The sequence below is a fragment of the Gigantopelta aegis genome, chromosome 9, assembly GCF_016097555.1.
Source record: "Gigantopelta aegis isolate Gae_Host chromosome 9, Gae_host_genome, whole genome shotgun sequence".
Taxonomy (NCBI): domain Eukaryota; kingdom Metazoa; phylum Mollusca; class Gastropoda; order Neomphalida; family Peltospiridae; genus Gigantopelta; species Gigantopelta aegis.
In genome coordinates this window covers 698,757-722,195 of record NC_054707.1, presented here as the reverse complement: position 1 = coordinate 722,195, position 23,439 = coordinate 698,757, and the positions used below count along the sequence as shown (strand labels likewise).

Here is a 23,439-nt window from a genome sequence, read left to right as displayed (position 1 = left end):
ACGTAGTCTATGAGATGGGTCACCACAATGAACTTACATGTTACAGTGAACGTAATCTATGAGATTGTAGTCTATGAGATTGGTCACCACAATGAACTTACATGTTACAGTGAGCGTAGTCTATGAGATGGGTCACCACAATGAACTTACATGTTACAGTGAACGTAATCTATGAGATTGGTCACCACAATGAACTTACATGTTCATGAAATGGGTCACCACAATGAACTTACATGTTACAGTGAACGTAATCTATGAGATGGGTCACCACAATGAACTTACATGTTACAGTGAGCGTAGTCTATGAGATGGGTCACCACAATGAACTTACATGTTACAGTGAACGTAGTCTATGAGATGGGTCACCACAATGAACTTACATGTTACAGTGAACGTAGTCTATGAGATGGGTCACCACAATGAACTTACATGTTACAGTGAACGTAATCTATGAGATTGGTCACCACAATGACTTACGTTACAGTGAGCTTAGTCTATGAGATTGGTCACCACAATGAACTTACATGTTACAGTGAACGTAATCTATGAGATTGTAGTCTATGAGATTGGTCACCACAATGAACTTACATGTTACAGTGAACGTAATCTATGAGATTGGTCACCACAATGAACTTACATGTTACAGTGAGCGTAGTCTATGAGATGGGTCATCACAATGAACTTACGTTACAGTGAGCGTAGTCTATGAGATTGGTCACCACAATGAACTTACATGTTACAGTGAGCGTAGTCTATGAGATTGGTCACCACAATGAACTTACATGTTACAGTGAGCGTAGTCTATGAGATTGGTCACCACAATGAACTTACATGTTACAGTGAGCGTAGTCTATGAGATGGGTCACCACAATGAACTTACATGTTACAGTGAACGTAATCTATGAGATTGGTCACCACAATGAACTTACATGTTCATGAAATGGGTCACCACAATGAACTTACATGTTACAGTGAACGTAATCTATGAGATGGGTCACCACAATGAACTTACATGTTACAGTGAGCGTAGTCTATGAGATGGGTCACCACAATGAACTTACATGTTACAGTGAACGTAGTCTATGAGATGGGTCACCACAATGAACTTACATGTTACAGTGAGCGTAGTCTATGAGATTGGTCATCACAATGAACTTACATGTTAGTGAACGTAGTCTATGAGATGGGTCATCACAATGAACTTACACGTTACAGTGAACATAGTCTATGAGATGGGTCACCACAATGACTTACATGTTACAGTGAACGTAATCTATGAGATTGGTCACCACAATGACTTACATGTTACAGTGAGAGTAGTCTATGAGATTGGTCACCACAATGAACTTACATGTTACAGTGAACTTAATCTATTAGATTGTTCACCACAATGACTTACATGTTACAGTGAACATAGTCTATGAGATTGTTCACCACAATGACTTACATGTTACAGTGAGCGTAGTCTATGAGATGGGTCATCACAATGAACGGGTGATTTAATGCCTCCCCTGGCGTGATTCGACGTTCTTGGTCCAGAGTAAGCATCCTTTTGAGTAGATCAATGAACTCGCGTCGATCAACTTTTTCCGACAAGAGTTCACTCCCCTCTAAATCAGTTGGAACATTGATCTAAAATTTAAATAAAGTGGTAAATAGAGAATAATACACAAGTGGTCGTTAGATATCATTTATCTCACAACCAATTGTTTATATAGAGAATAATACACGAGTGGTCGTTAGATATCATTTATCTCACAACAAATTGTTTATAAAGAGAATAATACATGAGTGGTCATTAGATATCAGTTATCTCACAACGAATTGTTTTAAAATGTATCTAACGAGCTAAAGCGAGTTTCATACATTTTTAAATGAATTAGGAGATAAATGTTATCTAACGTACACAAATGTATTATTCTATTTCTTACATATCCTCAAAAACCAGGTTTTAAGCAAATTTTAACATCTTTTTCAACTAAAAGATATTTACAACCCTTTGCACTTATGTTTCACAGACACATGATTGTCAGGTTAACTAGTGTAATTGTTTTCTATCGTGTTGTTTTTCACTGGTCATCAACTAGGTGCAGCCATTATGTTTTATTATAAATAATGCATGGTGTTCTCACCAACAGGTGTGTAAGAAAGGAAATGTATCATATATTTTATATTTATTAACTCACAATCTTGATCAGGTGCAGGTTTATATTCAAATTATTTTTCACATCTTTCGTCTTTCATCACATTTCTCAATTAACTTTTTGCCACTGTTAATAATTATCCATGATCATGACACCCAACAATAATCAATAAATCATTAAGCGCCATATACTTGCCATTAACAACAAAATGCATCGCTATAAGGCATTTAGATGTTTGATCAGCAGTGAACCAGACAAAAATCATACTTGTTTCATTCCACTGTTAAAAGTTAATGGACAACTAATTGAACTTTAAAGCAATAATTTTTATGTGTTCTTAACCTTTAGACTACTGGATTAATTTTTAACAAAAACCACGTTGAGTGGGTACAAGTTTATAATTTTTACTCACATATATTCACTTAAATGTTTTATAAAAACATGAAATAAAGTTCATATATTAATCGGTAAGTATTATTTTCGTGTCTTTTTTTGTAATTTTTATTATTTTAGATCGGCCAATGGTGATTAAAATTTGGCAAAAAATAAAAAAAGTTGTGTTTACTTACGGGCATTTGTGGCCAGCTGTCCAGTATTATGTCCATTATTCCCGATAACAGTGGTTTTCTGGCCAGAATTTTTTTTTAAACCCGAACTAAGATTCATATTGCAATATTTGGTAATTTTCGTTGTTGGTAAAACGATCAAATTTATTATCAAATTAGCTGTCACAATCAGATATCGATCCCTGAAAATGACCGCGACGTGCCGCCACTGTTGTCAAGCGAAAATACTTGCCGAAAACCACTTTTTGAACTCAAAATTTCAAGGTATTTTCAATTGAAAAAATCAAAACAAAAGCCACCATTTTGAAAACAAATCTTTTTTCTTTAATTATATTTCCGTTTCTGGTGAGTGTCGTGTGCAAAACGGCGGGAAATATGAATTGGGGAATGCACTGTATACAGTGTACAGTATATCGACTGAGATATCTCGCCTGCAGTAGTCAGAAGGTTAAGCTTAACATCATGAAAGTTTATACGAGTTTGTTTACTTTAAGAAATATGACAATGACTTGATAATAACAATAATATATAACAAGATTCAACCATCATTCCACCTAACAAACCAACACAAACTAGTCTAGATTAACCAGAAAGCAGCTAAATATCACATACACCAATATAATTAACATACCTGGCCTATGTCATCCAAACAGTTGAAAATGTATTTTCTTGCTTCCTTTGATTTGATTTTTGTTTCAAGTTCATGTTCTTCTGGTGACTAAAGTAAGAAAAAATAACAAATATTCTCAACATGCATTCTGCCACCAATGAGATCTTTCCAAACTCAAAAAAACATTCAGTAGAAGCCTAAAACATAACACTTCGCCATGAGAGCATCCTCTGGACCATGTCTGATTGAAATCTGCCTGGTGTTTGCAAGAATATATTGTTAATGAAATATTATAGAACTTTACAAGCTGATGATAAAACAAGTAATATGTAGTCAATTAAGTAGTTGATCTCAGCCACATTTCACAAAACAAGTCTAGTTACAATCAACCGTAGTGACTTAGGGTCAATTTCACACTAGCAAGCTTAACATTTACAACCATTCTATGAAGCAATTTTAATATGATAGTAAAACCCTACCTAACTACAATCTAGAAAGAATAGAAATCGTAACTGCACTTAGCAAAATTAGTTATTAGCATGTGTAGCAGACAATGCTATTCAAAAGACTTTGAAATGATCAATAAATATTAACCAGAGTTATTTCCCTTTATAGGTTTGTTTAGCATACAATATTTTTTAGCATCATGTCAAACCCCAAAATGATATCAGAAGAGTAATTTTGGGGGGGAAAGAACCTAACAATAACACTAAAGAGGCAGATAAACACCATCAAATGTATTTCTTTATTCAACAGCAGCTCAAACACTGCTCAGAATTAACATCTACTAATTTCTATTAAGCAAACATTTTGCGCCAAGATTATAAATACTTTATGCAGCTGTAACATTTTTATTTAAAATGAAGGCAACAGGAATGTACAGAGCTCTATTTTACACAAATAATCTCTATCTGTGCCGAGAACATATAAAGCTGGCATTATTTATTCATCGGGGAATTATCTGTCCATTCATGGAGATAATAATTTCCAGAGTAAATCCTCAGTAATACCTTTAACCTCCAGAAAGGATAGCTGGTGTCAGTGTTGTCTCGTACAAAGAACCGCGTTGTCTTTGTGGCCGAACTCAGCATATGTTCTGCGGGCAAGCCTTGCGTTTGGGACACATATCGAATCTGTCAATTTTATAAAAACAATTTTTCTGTAAACATTAAAAACAAACAAGTGCTGGCTACTTACAGAAAATAAGGAAATATTACATGACCCCTGAAAAAAATGTATTGTTTGCTTACATGTAAACATTAAACAAATTTCTTTTTTCTCTCTTTTTCTTTGAATATATAAAACATAAATATAATATGAACCAACCAACTAATAAAATGGTGCATGCATGCATATATCTATTTCGCACTCATGAATTATTAAAATACAACAACAAAATTGAACATGGAGAGGACACCCACAAAAAGAAAGAACTGACAAATTTTAAAGTTTCTAAGCATGTTGTTACCAATATCTCAGAAAACATTCATTAAAATAATGTGGATACTATTCATCTCCAGCACATGAGAAGTACTTTAAAAAAAATGTTTAACAAGACAACCAGAGCACATCAATTTATTAATCATCGGCTGTTGGATGTTAAACATTTGATAACTTTGACATAGTCTTAGAGAGGAAACCCGCTACATTTTTTTCATTAGTAGCAAGGGATTTTTTATATACACAATCCCACAGGCAGAATAGCACATACCACAGCCTTTAATATACCAGAAGTGGAGCTCTGGCTGGTACGAGAAATAGCCCAATGAGCCCACCGATCATGTAACATAAGAGCACTTTACCACTGGGCTACGTCTCACCCATATATACTGGTTGCAATGGGAGAAAAAACACTAAGCTCTTTAACAACTTATCTTACTCTCTCGATCACTAATGTACAATATATGGGGAAAGCAGCTAAGTAGACCTGTAGAGTGTATAATTAAAATACAAGAGGGTAGTCTCTCTTAGTACCGTACATGTCTGCAAGTTCGACCGACTTTCATCAATTATTTTTCTAACCAACCTGCCTATAGCACCAGCAATTAGAGAACAAGAGGCCAAGTTCAGTATGTCAGTACCATGATCTCTGCTTTTTCCTTTCAGCTACTGCTTAACATAATAAGTTGCTGGAAGTGTTGTCTGGCATTAATACTTTCAGCACCTCTATTATTTTAAAGGGCGAGATTGAAACTTAAGAGCTCGCGTCACAGGATAGTACCACCTCGATAGATCCATTCGGATTATTTGGGGTTTTCTTGTTCCAACCAGTGCACCACAACTGGACAAAGGCCATGGTATGTGCTTTCCTGTCTATGGGAAAGTGCATATAAAAGATCCCTTGTTACATTAGGAACAATGTAGTAGGTTTCCTATGATGACTACAAGTCAGAATTCCCAAAAGTTTGACATCCAATAGCCGACGACTAATTGATCAATGTGCTCCAGTGGTGTCATTAAACAAAACTAACTTCTTCTATTATTTAAAGTGACAGGCCCTATGTTTTTAAACACCAAGGCATATTTTTCATTACTTGAATAATTGAAGTCAGACATTACTTAGATTTTTGTCGTTTACATTATTCACTTCCATACATTCAAAGTGTTTCTGGTCATCCTAGTGTTTCTAATATCACAAAATGAATCGTTCAGTTTTTGTTTTGTAAATGAAGGTACCTCTGAGTAATAACTATTAGTAACTTAGTGTCCATTTTGCTACTTTAATGTAAAAATTGAGTGTTGTGGATAGTTTGTTTTGTTTAATGACCCCACTGGAGCAGATTGATTGATTAATCATCAGCTATTGGATGTGAAACATATGGTACTAGTGACATATAGTCTTAACAGTGGAAACCCGCTGCATTTTTCCATTAGCAGCAAGGGATCTTTTATATGCACCATCCCAGACAGGATAGCACATACTATGGCCGTTGTGGTGCACTAATTGGAACGAGATATAACCCAATAGGCACACTGACAGGGATCGATCCCACACTGACCATGCATCAAGCTAGCACTTTACCACTAGGTTACCTCCTGCTGAGTCTTGTGAATAAAAATCTGGGTGAAAAACCCACACAACCTAAGTAACAGTCAAAAAGGATTACAATCACTGGTGGCTTTTTTTTAGGTTAACACAGGTGATCATAAAAGTCAAGCAGGTTGAAATAAGAAGTCTGCTGCAGAAATCAGACTGATAAAGAAATCGGCAAAAAGTGCTAGTAATCTGGTGGAATCGTAGGATCCTGCTAATTACTAAAAACAATGCACTGTCCAATAACTATCTCGGTCCAACATCTCCATCTGATTACAATTTCTTTCAGTTCATACAAATTATGTAGATATATTCTACCTCAAAATAACTGCTTGACAGATGGCTGTTGCCAGCAATAAAAGTAAAAACATTCTCAAACAGAAAAAAAGAGAACAACAACAATAACAAATTGCATTATTTCAGCTCTAAAAATATTTTCGAACACTCCCTAGACCTTAAATTCCTCCTGAATTCCCAAAATAGCTCTCTCTCTCTCGAGGCATAAAACTCATCCACTTTCATGTATGGTTATTAACCTCCTCAAAACTAGCAGATGGTTAAATCTGACATAAGTGTGATAATTTGAATATTTTAACACTAGTTATTAATTGAAACCGACATAGCAGGGCTCGAACTTAACGGCAGCTGATATTTGCTGTAGGTAGGGAGCAACACCAACGGCACAAAAGTGAAAGCTTCTTAAAAATGGCAAAAATGTATACACCTGGTGTACATTATCTGCCAGCATTTAAAAGTTGTACATTTGAAATATGTCTCCATACAGCAAAATAACCTTTCAGTCATGTTTATTTGCTACAAAAGTCACTTTTAAAAATATTGCCATATTGCCGTGAGAGATAAATACTTAAAATTGGAGCCCTGCATATGTGTGAATTTTACCTGGTCATACTCCGAGGATCCGGGATAAAGTGGCCATCCTAAAAACAGTTCAGCAATAACACATCCCAATGACCACATGTCGATAGCTTCACAAAATGCAAGGCCAAGTAGAATTTCTGGAGCTCTGAAAAATATAACCAATATAGGAATTTTATTTCAGCATTCAATAATATAATTTAAGAGGATAAACCCATTTGGTGCATTAACCTACTGACTACTGCAGGCGAGATATCTCGCCCGACGTCACACCAGTCAACATACAGTATACAGTGCATTCCCCAATTCATATTTCCCGCCGTTTTGCACACAACACTCACCGGAAACAGAAGACAACTCAGCTTCCTGTATCTTTAGGTTTTTGTTTTTTAAATGAAAATAGCTTGTAATTTTGAGTTTAAAAAGTGGTTTTCGGTAAGCATTTTCGCCTGACAATAATGGTGGCACGTCGTGGTCATTTTTAGGGATCGATAGCTGATTGTGACAGCCAATTTGATAATAAATTTGACTGAGAATTTCAGCAAACTTCTGTAACTTGTAAATATTGTAGGTAGCATTTTATAACGAAATTTGACTGTGGTCATGAAGAACATAGCTGGACATGTTGAACGATGGAGAAACAGCTGGTTAAAACATTACCATCAAGTACATATGACGTACATCTCGGTCAGTGATTTTCTACTGCATGCAGTTTTCCAAAACATTGGTATTAGCCAACACGTTTGTTTGGATTTTCGGACAAGCAATTACAGCTTTTGCACGAACAAACCAAGATCCGTCGTTTATGTCGATATTGGTTTTGCATAAACAACAAAATTGTGCATGCCAAATTGTATGCCCTGGATGCAATTATAAACCAAGTTTCATTTATGTAGGTTGAGAACTGGGAGCAAACATGAAACTTTAACATTGATTTAAATACAAAAGTTTCCACTGTTGCTGCTTTGGCTGCTACCATAGGAAAAATAATATCTACATTTTGAAATTTTATTCCAGAGGCGAGACAAAATTCTAAAACATTTAAATTTAATGACGGTGCATCTGTAAAGTGGACGTTAATGAAGGTACATCTGTACAGTGGACATTACCCATAATCCCCTTTTGATCTATTTAATGAAGGTACATCTGTACAGTGGACGTTAATGAAAGTACATCTGTAAAGTGGACGTTAATGAAGGTACATCTGTACAGTGGACATTACCCATAATCCCCTTTTGATCTATTTAATGAAGGTACATCTGTACAGTGGACGTTAATGAAAGTACATCTGTAAAGTGGACGTTAATGAAGGTACATCTGTACAGTGGACGTTAATGAAGGTACATCTGTACAGTGGACGTTAATGAAGGTACATCTGTACAGTAGACGTTAATGAAGGTACATCTGTAAAGTGGACGTTAATGAAGGTACATCTGTAAAGTGGACGTTAATGAAGGTACATCTGTACAGTGGACGTTAATGAAGGTACATCTGTACAGTAGACGTTAATGAAGGTACATCTGTACAGTGGACGTTAATGAAGGTACATCTGTACAGTGGACGTTAATGAAAGTACATCTGTAAAGTGGACGTTAATGAAGGTACATCTGTATAGTGGACATTACCCATAATCCCCTTTTGATCTATTTAATGAAGGTACATCTGTAAAGTGGACGTTAATGAAAGTACATCTGTAAAGTGGACGTTAATGAAGGTACATCTGTACAGTGGACATTACCCATAATCCCCTTTTGATCTATTTAATGAAGGTACATCTGTACAGTGGACGTTAATGAAAGTACATCTGTAAAGTGGACGTTAATGAAGGTACATCTGTACAGTGGACGTTAATGAAGGTACATCTGTACAGTGGACGTTAATGAAGGTACATCTGTACAGTGGACGTTAATGAAGGTACATCTGTACAGTGGACGTTAATGAAGGTACATCTGTACAGTGGACGTTAATGAAGGTACATCTGTACAGTAGACGTTAATGAAGGTACATCTGTAAAGTGGACGTTAATGAAGGTACATCTGTACAGTGGACGTTAATGAAGGTACATCTGTACAGTGGACGTTAATGAAGGTACATCTGTACAGTAGACGTTAATGAAGGTACATCTGTAAAGTGGATGTTAATGAAGGTACATCTGTACAGTGGACGTTAATGAAGGTACATCTGTACAGTAGACGTTAATGAAGGTACATCTGTACAGTAGACGTTAATGAAGGTACATCTGTAAAGTGGACGTTAATGAAGGTACATCTGTACAGTAGACGTTAATGAAGGTACATCTGTAAAGTGGACGTTAATGAAGGTACATCTGTAAAGTGGACGTTAATGAAGGTACATCTGTAAAGTGGACGTTAATGAAGGTACATCTGTAAAGTGGACGTTAATGAAGGTACATCTGTAAAGTGGACGTTAATGAAGGTACATCTGTACAGTGGATGTTACCCATAATCCCCTTTTGACCTATTTAATAAAGGTACAGTGGACATAACCCATAACCCCTTTTGACCTATTTAATAAAGGTACAGTGGACATACCCCATAACCCCTTTTGACCTATTTAATAAAGGTACAGTGGACATACCCCATAACCCCTTTTGACCTATTTAATAAAGGTACATCTGTACAGTGGACGTACCCCATAACCTCCTTTTGACCTTTTTATTTAAAATGTATATTTTTTTTTTTTCTCTCCCCATTTTGGCCAATTAACAACGGATGTTCCTGCATAAAACAAAATTCCCATTGTGCGCCATATGTCTTTTGTGAAATGTCTTCCCAGCTTTATTCCAAGTTGTGACAAATTAAAGACATTGTGTGAACTGTCATGTCCTGGCTGACATTTGTCACCCATGACAGTTTGACAAAACATGTCTGCAAAAATTTGTGGCAACCGTCTCCCATCTGGACTTGGATCTGTTTTATTGTCTAAGGCATCACAAAAACAAATCTCCGGACTACACCTGTATGTGTACTTGTAGTATGGGAACTTTGTGTATTCCCAACAAAAGTAAAATTGAAAGGAAAATGTTTACTACCGTACCTGTACATGTATCAAAGAAAGAAAAGAGAGAGACAAAAGTGTGTTGAATTGAAGAAAGAAAGAAAAAAAGAAAGAAGAAAGAAAGAAAGGAAAAGAAAGAAAGAAAGAAAGAAAGAAAGAAAGAAAGAAAGAAAGAAAGAAAGAAAAAATGATACTCAACTTGTTACATAGTTTCAGAGTTCGACAAATCCACTAGTGAATGTTAGGTTTGGGCCAGTGGATATTATCAACCATATTACTATAATTATAACACATGACACTAGCCAAAGCTTCTGTGGGGCAGGGTTTCTGCCAGAGGGTAAAATGAGTATGGCATCATGATACCCAAATTGTTTTGCAGATTTTATTCGTTTAAAGTTGATCTTTTGACAAAATTAATTACTCTTACCATTACTATATAATTTTCTTATCCCTAAACCTAACCCATTTTCTTTTTGGGGGAGGCCCTCCATAACCCCCGTCGACTGGTTGCATTCAGCACACATATTGTAAATATTCAATTCAATTATGCCATATCCAAAACAAAATTTTCTGGCAAAAATCCCATGAGGGCTAGTGACTTTACCAAACATCTGTCGAACACTGATAATTTTCATATTATATACATTACAAGGTAAATAATAAAAAATAATGCAATATAACCACGTACAGTCTGCACCCTTTAACCTCAAATATTCACTTCAAAACTAAGCACGTAAGTTCCCAAATGAAAAGAAATACATAGTAAGTCCCGTATTAACTCACCACCACTTTTACACTGGTCATTTCTTTTTAACTAGTAACCCAACTATCTTAGGAACTATATGCATAGATGCAATATTTAAATATTAATCATTTAATTGGTTTAGCAAACTCACTTTGGAAGTCTGCATAAACATACATTTTGGCTTGTCAAGGCTTACAAATGTATAACTGTATGGATGTCAATATAAATTTCAGAGATTAAACAGTATTATATTTTCCCTTCCTTCAATCATTAACATATACATATGGAGTATATTTACCTAGTAATTTTATACCAGTAATTTAAAAAAACAAAAAAAAAAAAACATGACTGTAACCAGTATCTTGGATCTTCTATGTTCCGTGACAAAACCTGTTTACACATTCTACACTCTCTTGGCAATAAAGCTTCCTCATATACCACAGATCAGTGAATCAAACTAACCAAACAATAGAGAGATCAAAAACACAAACAATTTATATATACATAGACGAGACCTGTTTAATTCTTGGCCTTTGTTGTTGAAGCATTTTATTTTTCCACCGTTCTTTAGTACTACTGGATAATATACTTAAATACATTCAAAGCAATTAACTCTTATGGTTCTACTGCTGGCATTCCACAGGATGCATCCACTAAAACCCCTTGCAACCAGCATCCTGGTGCAATACCGCTGACTCACACATTTTACATGTGCTTGCAATTCAATGTCTTTTCAATAAGACCTCGGACTGCGATCACAGAAGTTTATAGCATTTTTAACTGCTACATGTGTTTTGTATATTGCAATGCCACAAAACTAAGTTTCCAGACTTTAATGAAAACTTTGATTCCAGACTTAAATAGTGGTCCCTATCACACGTAAGGCTTGAAACTGAAAGCAAGAGGCAACAACATCTCAAAACACACAACTTGCTTTCTGATAATCATTTCATTTCAACCCATTTTCGTGCTTATATCCAATTAAGGTTCAAGCACACTGTCCTGGGCATACAACTTGGCTATCAGGGCTGTGTCCAGGACAGTGAGTTAGTTGTTAGTGAGAGAAAAGAAGGTGTAGTGGTACCACTGAGGCATTAAAATTTGCTCTGTGTGGGAGCCGATACATGGCTTCGAACCCTGTACCTATCAGCCTGATGTCCAATGGCTTAACCACGATGCCAGTTTCTGATAATAATATCACAAACAGCTTAAAATTCTTTCCAAATCTATTTCAAAACACAGTACAACTATTCAAATGAAGACATTAGTGTGACCTACATGTATGTCAACATTACTACATTAGCATGACCAATATTACAGTTTATTACATAGCCTTCTGCAAAAAGCAAAGAGGAATTAAAATTCCATCTAAGTAATAACTGTCTGCTTCCACCTTCCAGTGCTTATCATATTATGTCTTAATATGTTATAACATTACACAAAGCCGGTATATGTGGGAAATTACTTTTATTAATTAGGATAAAGAAATAGTACTGAATGAGTCTAATGGATGTTAAATTATGTAATAAAACAATTATTGATCTTTTTTTTCAGGCAATATCGGGTTTTATGGACCCAAGACATTCATACATACTGACCCCGACAATTAGCCTCTTCAATATCCATTTCTTGGCTCCATGAAACCTGAAATTGCCCTCGCTGATGGTCAATAATTAATAAAATGAGTATTATTTTTTAAAAATTAGTTGAAATTTACATAATCCAAAAGTAATGTTTATAAATATCAATACAAGTGGTTGCTAAACGTTTCTAGCATTATTTCCAGATTGAAATGTGAGAAGAAAAGCTTGCTCAGGGCTGTATATTCTGTACAAGTTACTAATGCTAGTTTTCAGTTCAATTCAGTGTGCCGTAACTGACAAACACTGTACATGTATAAAGCAACATGCTTTGTCATATCTGTAAAGCACCGACACTGTTGGCAAGTTTAGATAACAACACGTAACAGCAAGTTTCTTCTTTGTCTTTTACCATGTCACATGACACAATTACTACATAATATTAAGTCTTTACTAGTTTGTAACTACACAAACTAAACTATAACAGACAATATTCAAAATTTACCCACATACATGTAAACATCAGTATTTCTGCCAGAAATACATTTTTGAGTATGGCACTATGGAATTGAATGCAAGCAGTCAACAGGGTGTGTGTACCCCCCCCCCCCCCTTCCAAAAAAAAAGGGTTACGTTTAGGGTTATGGTTAGGAAAATCGTAACCATAAAATAATACAGTAATGATAAGAATAATTAATATTGTCAAACAGTTAACTTTTTATATATATAAAAGAAATCTGCCAATTTTTTGGGGTATGGAACCATACCAGGTTTACCCTGTGGCTGAAGCACTGCATGTGTATTGGGATTCCTAGTTCTGAATTTACTGTTATACACTGCATGTGTATTGGGATTCCTAGTTCTGAATTTACTGTTATACACTGCATGTGTATTGGGATTCCTAGTTCTGAATTTACTGTTATACACTGCATGTGTATTGGGATTCCTAGTTCTGAATTTACTGTTATACACTACATCAACAGGCTGTATACTACCAAATCAAATCCCATAGACAACAATAATAATATATGTGGCTAAAACTCCTACCTGCAGCGTATCAATCGACATAAACGCCACGGATATAAATACTACCGGTACCACCCACCACCCTTAAAGTGAATCAGAAAAAAATGGTGATCAAGTTGCTATTTTCTGAGATAATGGGTAGGGTCTAGTTCTGCACAAAATTTAAGTACTTTTATTTTTACAGGTACCCCATACATGTTTCAAGCACAGGGCTATTTGACACAGTGGTACTGGATGAAATAAATTTGCATACATTTTTTGGCCAGATGAAACTTTTTTTTGTTTTACAACCAACACACTCACATTTATCACCAATCACAGGACTTGTAGTGTTCACTTCTCTATCAAATTTTGACCCAGCCAGAAGTTATTTGGTTTAGTACTACCAACAAATGAATTAAATAAAATGTTCTTTGTGTATATGCATTGCAGGGAATGGGAAGTCAACATGCAATATACACCCAGGGCTTTAGATTGCACCCCCAAATAATCACACACAAATTAACTACAAATGTGCTGACCTCAAAATATGTCAGTGTAAAACCAGTGAAATGTTAAGTTACTTAGATTAAAAGAAAATTAATTTCAACATATTCAAAACTCAGCTGCTCTGGGATCGATCCCAGCCAGTGCACCAATACTGGAATATCAAAGGCCTTCACATGGTATGAGCTATCCTGTCTGTGGGATGGTGCATATAAAAGATAACTTGCTACTTATGGAAAAATGTAACGGACTTCTAATACCATAATGCAATAAATTTATCAAATGTTTGACATCCAACAGCTGATTAATAAATCAATGTGCTCTAGTGGTGTTGTTAAACAAAAATAAATGTTATTGTACTAAAGACATTGATGCACTCGGAATCGAAAACAAAATGTGTTGCATCAAACTAGTGAGCTACAAAGTCCAGGCATTGTACATACATTGGTCTGTTTTGATTGAAACCTATTTTATTGCTTTTGAAAAACAACTGGATTAGGCACAAGTTTGTCCAACTTGCAACTCTGTAGGCCTTCTCCATATCTGCCATTGTACGCAAACCAACTGCCGTTGTTAATGACTACTACCACTGTGCAGTTATCAACAGCAGATACAAAGACGGAAGTCGGTAGACTGCATCAATAATGGAGAAACAAACATGTTGACGAGCCTTGTTGCAGATCTATACCGCCAGCATCCATTCAAGTCAAGGTCACCACATCACTGATGGTAGTGTGTGTGCGTGCCTGTGTCTCTGTGTGTGTGTGTGTACGTGCGTTTTTGTGTGTGTGTGTGTGTGTGTGTGTACGTACATTTCTGTGTATGTGTGTATGTGTGTTTCTGTGTAAGATGTAAAACATGCCAAGGGTAAAACATTGATTGTGTACATAAAATAATAAAACAATACAATCTAATACTTTAGGGTACTGGCTTCCAACCCCCCCCCCCCCCCCCCCCCCCCCCCCCCCCCCCCCCCCCCCCCCCCCCCCCAACTTTAAAATTTAAAAAAGGTTTCCACGAGTGGAATAGCTACACTGGCAAACTGAAGCCAGTAGAGGTCAAATGTCATCCAATCAGCCACGTTCTTAATGGTTTTTGTCTAATGGTATGCTAGCTCAAGCTGTCAAATGCTTCAACGGTGTCATCTTTTATTAACTTTCAGGACACAATACTCACTTTTTATACATATATGGGAGTTAAAATTCATAACTTTAATTCCTTTTTTTAATATTATTTATTCCATTATGTAAACTATATACAATTTGTTTGCTTTTTTTGCTGATGTGATCAAACATTTTTTGTTTTCACGTTTTGATGTTTATCGATTCGCCATCATGATTCCAGATAAAAATATACAAACTCCACTATAATTTTTATAACACACTATGTGACAAATATCACCTTTTATTCCCAGCCGATTGTCTAAGGGTATGTAAAGGGATGCCTACCCCTTTGTTTCCAAACTGAACCAGCCGATTGTCTATGGGTATGTAAAGGGATGCCTATCCCTTTGTTTTCAATACAACTGAACCAACCGATTGTCTATGGGTATGTAAAGGGATGCCTATCCCTTTGTTTTCAATACAACTGAACCAACCGATCGTCTTTGGGTATGTAAAGGGATGCCTATCCCTTTGTTTTCAATACAACTGAACCAGCCGATTGTCTATGGGTATGTAAAGGGATGCCTATCCCTTTGTTTTCAATACAACTGAACCAGCCGATCGTCTATGGGTATGTAAAGGGATGCCTATCCCTTTGTTTCCAATACAACTGAACCAGCCGATCGTCTATGGGTATGTAAAGGGATGCCTATCCCTTTGTTTTCAATACAACTGAACCAACCGATCGTCTATGGGTATGTAAAGGGATGCCTATCCCTTTGTTTCCAATACAACTGAACCAGCCGATCGTCTATGGGTATGTAAAGGGATGCCTATCCCTTTGTTTTCAATACAACTGAACCAACCGATCGTCTATGGGTATGTAAAGGGATGCCTATCCCTTTGTTTTCAATACAACCGGACCAGCCGATTGTCTATGGGTGTGTAAAGGGATGCCTATCCCTTTGTTTCCAATACAACTGAACCAGCCGATCGTCTATGGGTATGTAAAGGGATGCCTATCCCTTTGTTTTCAATACAACTGAACCAACCGATTGTCTATGGGTATGTAAAGGGATGCCTATCCCTTTGTTTTCAATACAACCGGACCAGCCGATTGTCTATGGGTGTGTAAAGGAATGCCTATCCCTGCCTTCAAGCAAAGTCTGTCGTATCTCAGTGATACTCTCTCAGCTTATTGTTAGCCAAATTAGCATATCAGTGATTGGGAAGCTAACAGCCGTAAACACACTGGCAGAACAATGTGGTGCATGTGAGAATAACTAAAACTGAATGTTTCAAGTTTCAGCAGCATGGAGCTGATCCTGATACATGGCGGTGGATGGCAAAACAACGACCTCTGTATGCCATTTGTCAAATACAGACAAGCTCATTTCTACAGCAGGCCCATGAACATTGCGAGTATGGTTGCTTAGTTCACACATCGCTCACACAAATTTAATTTTGTGTAACCTGTTTTTCGAATGCACATTAGATTCATGGGTTACCTGAATTTATTGTTGTACAACCGATAAATGGATTATGAAAATTTTTTTTTTTTTTTTTTTTAAAGAAGTGTACAGCATAGCCAACCCCTGAAAAACCAACTTAGTTGTATTTGTTGTGCAGGTTTTTTTAACCTCTCCCTCATACTTAAAAATTATCACTAATACCAGCATTCACCTTTTCAATAATCATAATTTTTCTTCTATTTTAAACAATTTTATGAAAATGTGTTATCATAGTCAACTCATACTGAATACAGCTTAAACACATTTTAAAAATTCAAAACCTGCATGTACTAACTACATTGTAGCTGTGTACATTAATATTTAAAAAATCACCAAGTACATACATGTACACACAGGTACAGCTAATGCATACTAGTATACAGATGCATGTATGTATCTATGCAAGACGGGTTCGTGTGATGTGCTTGTAATGCAATATCTAGATTTCTATGCATGTCCAGGTAACAATGGGGAAGACACCCATGGCCATGAGGCTGTCGACTGCAGGAAACTGACAGGCCAGTATTTTGTTTGATGTACTGAACTGCCTGGCGCATCCAGGTTTAAACAAACCTCAACAGGAAAGCTCATCCTAACAGAACTCACAGCTTTAAAACTGTTAAAATCGTCCAGGTGTTACTGTTAGTTGGGTTCTTGAGCATTCTAGTGAATGCAATTTAAGTCGACTTAAGGTGTAGACTTAAAAGAAAGGAAAGCTTATTTAATAACACTGCAGTACTTAGTCTTAAATCAGCAGCTTATTAAATAATTATGGTAATTAAAGCTGGGAATTAGCTGGAAGTTCATCATAACAAATGTGGTATATTTATACAGGGCCAGGGACCTATTTACAAAACATCTTAAGTTTACATCATTACAGAAGATGGAGCATTTTAAAGACAAAAGAAAATGAAATAAAGAGTACTTTTAACTATATTTGTTGTACTATAATAGTAATATGAATTGTGGTTTAGTCATAGATTTATGTTTATGTGCAAAACTAGGCTTACAATGTTTTATGAAATTGGGCCAAGCTCTAGATCACAAAATTTGCCAAATTATCTATTAGTATTAAACTTCCAAATTGTATACATACATGTACCCAGTTATCTTGTGACAAAATATCAGTTAATTCACAAAATTATTTTGTCAAATTAAAATCAAATTCGCAAGCTGTTTTTAGAATTTGTCAAATTAAAATCAAATTCGCAAGCTGTTTTTAGAATTTGTCAAATTAAAATCAAATTCGCAAGCTGTTTTTAGAATTTGTCAAATTAAAATCAAATTCGCAAGCTGTTTTTAGAATTTGTCAAATTAAAATCAAATTCACAAGCTGTTTTTAGAATTTGTTGAGTGCCAGACCTAACCCTTAATTTGTTTGCTCCAACTGATTAACTTTCAATTATCCAATCAATTAGGACTTGAATTCCTGGGACAATGCTCGTATTATCATGTTCATTGCTCATGATACAAATTGTAAATCTGACCTTTAATATCTATTCAATATGTAAAAGCCCAAACCCTAGCATATTTACATCAATTCCATGTCAAAATTATTATGAATTATTATAACTGATCATTACATCAGAAGAGCCAAACCAATCAATTTTCAACAAGCATCGATCATGGGAACACCACTAATGGTAATTATTGTTATCATGGTAATTATTCTTCTAGATGGACAATTTTAAAAGAAACCCTTTTTTGCCAAACATTAAATACAGTAGTAGTAGTAGTACAATAGAAGTACTAGTACAGGGCTCAGAACAGCCAAATGCAATCAATGTTCCATTTGGGCGACTTAAATATGAACAAATAATGGCATTAGTCACCCAAATAATATTTTCTTCTTTAGACCTACAACATATGAGCCACTATTAATATTTGTATCGCGTGGTTCGCTTACCATTAATTGCCAACATCCATTATTATGTTTTGGAGTGTTTCAAACCCTGCTAGTAGTTGTGAATCAATTTTAACCAGCAGTAATGAACATTTTGAGAAGAAAATATTTCCCAGACATAAAGAGTTTATTTAATTTAGGAGCTACCTGTATATAGCAAGTGATTAAACCTTGTTACATATGTATACATATAGATATAAATGGATCCTTTGGGGATCTTTTTACTTATTATTAGTTAAGCAATCCTAAAGATTTGTAATAAGTTACAAAAGAAAGGGTTTTGAGGTTGTTGGGTTTTTTAAAAATAATTAATCAGCCGTAATATACAAGTAGGTTTAGCCTTATGAAATAAAGCTGGTTAAAATGTGATACTGATCTATCTCAACAGGTATTAATATAGTCTGTGTCTATGTGCAAGGTCGTGTACATACTTGTGCTAAAAGTAAGAGCTTATTCTCTAATGTAGTCAAAGCTCCCTTTTTCAAGCTTAAACGTCAGGGAAAATAATCAGTTTTCAAATCACAATACCTGAAGGCGGACAGAAGAAAAGAGGGCAACACTAATGGAATCTAGTATCTGGCACAAAGCTGTCACTCGTTTCGCCAGCAATGGCTGAACCGAGGTACAACCTGTTGAATGGACAAACGTTACAATGGCCCATGCCAATTACCGGCCTTTGAATGAAGCAGTGAGAAATGCACTCAGTCAGGTTGAACACTTGACCATGTTTCTGTACAATGAGAGGTTGCCCATGGCAGGATGCAAAGCTACTGTAAATCACCGCTAAATCCTGTTGTTTTGCCTAACACCTGTATTCAAATTGCCCTGCGTATGGCATACACAGTGTGTGATCGTGGTGATAAACGGACTGGAGATTTGGCTTAAGGAAGGAAATCTACGCACTTGAGAAGAGAAGTAAGCAGTACCATAACCATGGAGTGAATAAATTAATGTAAATGAGACCATAATAATAATAATAAAACAAATGCTCACACCACTACCAGCTACAGTGTAAATATTTGACTAATATTAACAAAGGTGTTTCTGTATTTAACATTTTATTAGACTAACTTAACTTTTCCCCTACAATACATATATTTTATAAATAACAATTTTCTTAAAATAAATTATACTGCTAGACATATATAAAAAAAAAACATTTTTTAAAGCTAAAAAGTATTAACGTTTTCTTTTACAATGCAGTATTTTATAAAGAAATATTGTTTTCGTAAAATAAACCACACTGCCAGACATAAATAAAACAATAAAATATAGCTACATGTATACACATGAAAACTAAGTCATGTTAAGAGATGTATAATTTTAGCAACATGACACTGGCATACCTGTTGAGAAATATTACTTAACAAGAACTGCAGAGATATTGACTAATGTCTCGTATGAATGTTTGTAACATTTTTATTACTTTAGAGCAGTGCCCAAAACCGTTATATGGCATAAAACTATAAATATTTGTGATATTTTTATACTGTAAATAAGATAGTTAAATCCTGTTAGCTCGAAACCTGTCGGTGCTCAAGAAAGTGTTCAACCCATTGGGTACTTCGACCCAACAGTTCGATCAACGTGTAAGTGTAACTTTGTTTTCTGTTCAAGCATTGCGGTGTATTTGACCAAAGTTTTGAGTTTGACCCAACACGATTCTCAGGGCTAGTGCTGGGTGAACAAACCACTTCGCCAAATTATCCCCAAAAATGCAAAAACCAGTTATTTCCAACAAAACACGAATTATTACATGAATTTTTTTCGCCAAATTAAAATTAAATGAGCCAATTTGCAACTGACAAATTTGGCAAGTGTCAGAGCTAGTCGTGATTCTACTGTAATGTGCTTAAAGAAAACTACCACAAAAACAACACACTGTGTGAATTCATCAAATGATGAACCTCATGCAATAAGATATTAAGATCAACTGTGATAAATATTTTTCATTTGCAAACACACAGTCTAAGTGTAAAATAATGCCTAGAGCAAACATCCATCCCGAAGCCCAATGATACTGTCAAATCAATATCTGCAACAGATAACTCTGCTGATGGAGAGTGCAATCAGACAGTTCATAACCAACGGCAATAAAACAAACACTCAGTGACCTTCACACGCTTTCTGACTGACCATAATTGGAGGGTAGGTAATAAAAGTAAAACAGACCATGAACGCCCTTACTACATGTTCATATACATGTAGGTGGATCTACATTTGAAATGTTTTGCAATTTGACCCTGTATTTCATACTTTTTGACACAATTTAAACCTTCATTCCCTCAATATGATCAATGTAAAAGTTTAGATTTAATCATCGGTTAAATAGACGTCAAACATATGATAATTCTAACTAACAAGTGATGTTTTATATGCGTCATCCCAGACAGAATAGCACATACCGTCGCCTTTGATAAAACCAGTTGTATCGCACAGACTAGAATGAGAACTATGTCCGGCCCTTAAAAGTACAATGTATCCATTAATTGTCAAGATTTTAGGGCAGTTAACTGGCAAGTAAAAAAAATCATGATATACATACATACATACATATATACATGTATAAACTCTGAAGAAGCCTCCAAATTAGATTGAAAAAAGAGGGCGTTAAACATACCTAATATTAGTACAATCTTTTAATAATAATAAAAATACATGTACATTTAAATGGCAGATTTTAATATCTTTTTTTGGTGTCAAAATCACATGTATTTTTCCTTATTTACTTAATCTCAAACATGAATAAAGAGGAAAACTGTGCATTAGGATAAAACATGGCCTAGATGTAGAACAAAGCACATAGTAGCTCTATACAAGCGGTGTGCACAACATACACGGAAATTTAACCAAATCAGACTGCTTCCAGATGTTCCAAGATCGCAGAACGTAACAAAACAAACCCTGTGACCTTTAACTCTTTAACTCTTGACCTCAGTGAATCAGGAAGGAACAAATGATTCTGAACTGTAACTTGATCAGCCATATTATATTCAGGGAAATGTTTTTGCCAAGTTCTACAATTTAACATGTTAAAGTCCATGTCCATGTGTTGAAACAATATCAACTCAACTCATTACCCGATTAAATACACAGTACATATAACATTGTATTTAAAATATAAATTTAAAACATTTAAATTTCCATTGTCATTAATATTTTACTTAGAATTAATGAACACACATACTCAGTAACAAGCAAACATTGAATTTTGGAGATTTAAAAAAAAAAAAAAATTGCAAGCATTTAAACATTCATGATTAAATACATGTATGTAGATATTTTGGGACGCATGATGAAATATGAATATTAATTTAATATCAGCTATGGGTATCATAGAGGGGATGATTTTCCGCGATAACGGAAAAACGGACGGAATCGCGGAATTTAGTAACTGAAACGGAATTTGCAATTTTTTAAAAATAACCTTCAAAAGTTGTATTTCTGGTTCAAGCACCATAATAAATATTTTTAGTAGTTTCAAGATTCAATATTGATAATATAGGCATAGTCTTTTGGTATGCGAACTTTCATGGAGTGTACTGTATGCCTAAATATTTTCAGAACCATTAATTCTCGGAAGTTACGCTTAATTGCCGTAAGCTTGCAACAAAGCATGTGACTGTTTACCCGTGTCACTTTACATAGTGAAATTTAACTTGAAATATTAAAATAAACATTTACTAATACAATTTTAGAATGTTGATTATATAATAAGATTTCTAGTACGTTCAATTTCGATATTTTTCAATAATACTTATTACGATTCAAAAGCATAGCCAATTTACACAACGCTTTTGCCAGAAAACGTAATTTCATAAAATTTCGGGCATATTCGTTAATTTGTACGGAAACATTTCACATTTATAGTCCGCCCCACAGGGAACGCCTTTTTTCATGCTACGGAATTTACTACATGTTATTTATTTCTGAACCGATTGTTTTCTAACACATGTAGCACATGCTACAGACCCTGCGGTTCAGGGGGTCCCGCGGTGAGGCAGTCATCATTGTGTAAATTTTTCCCCTCTCCCCGAGGGGGTTGCAAAATATATATCTTGGAAATTGGGCTGTTATTTGTGCTACAGGCTCTGAATATATAATTCTAGGCAAATATATATATATATATATATATATATATATATATATATATATATATATATATATATATTTAAAGATATAAAATAATGTCGAAACTTTTAAACGATCGACAGAACAGTGCTTAGTTTCGGTTCACTACCACTGGCCTATATCCAGATTGACCCAACCCCAATTTAATATGTAATTTGTGCACACGGCACGCTAATTAGGTTACAGAGAAACATACATGTGTAATCGAGTGAGTACTAAAATAGTAATTCTTACGTTTTTTGTTTTTTAAAGTTTGTTTCAAAAATTATTTTTACAGGTATTTAAAAAAAAATTGCAATAGCAAACCAGCTCAGAGCTGGAACAATATAACAAATGTATATAGTTTATAACAATAAAACATGACACTAATTGAACACAAAAACGGAAAAAAAACGGAATTTGCTAAAATTTGAAACGGAATGTGGCAAATCTGAAACGGAAAATCATCCCCTCTAGTATCATATATAAACATTTTCTAGTCATACCCATTACAGCCATTTTTAGTACTTAGCAGGGATAACTCTGCCACTCATCAAATTCGCCAATTATTGAGAATGTTGAGAACTGGCGAGTTTTATTTTAAATCCGCATGCCCTAGTTCCATCCAGCGAAAATAAATTATAATTTTGGTTAATCTACAAACCTGTAACACACTTAGGTCATGTTTTTATCAAATGGAGTGAAAAAGCAGGTTTTATATCGATAA

The 23,439-nt window shown here is 35.2% G+C and overlaps 1 protein-coding gene across 4 annotated transcripts in view; it reads right to left on the bottom strand.

Annotated features, from left to right (window-relative positions):
• Positions 1-23,439, bottom strand: part of LOC121380918 (homeodomain-interacting protein kinase 2-like) — a 55,512-nt gene that overhangs the window by 21,616 nt on the left and 10,457 nt on the right. For all 4 annotated transcript variants that reach the window (XM_041509950.1, XM_041509952.1, XM_041509951.1 and 1 more), the window contains exons 3-6: positions 7,255-7,378; positions 4,331-4,453; positions 3,342-3,428; positions 1,448-1,632 (exon numbers count right to left, since the gene is read on the bottom strand). In XM_041509950.1, coding sequence (XP_041365884.1) covers positions 1,448-1,632; positions 3,342-3,428; positions 4,331-4,453; positions 7,255-7,378 — 519 coding nt within the window. The remainder of the gene's footprint in view (positions 1-1,447; positions 1,633-3,341; positions 3,429-4,330; positions 4,454-7,254; positions 7,379-23,439) is intronic.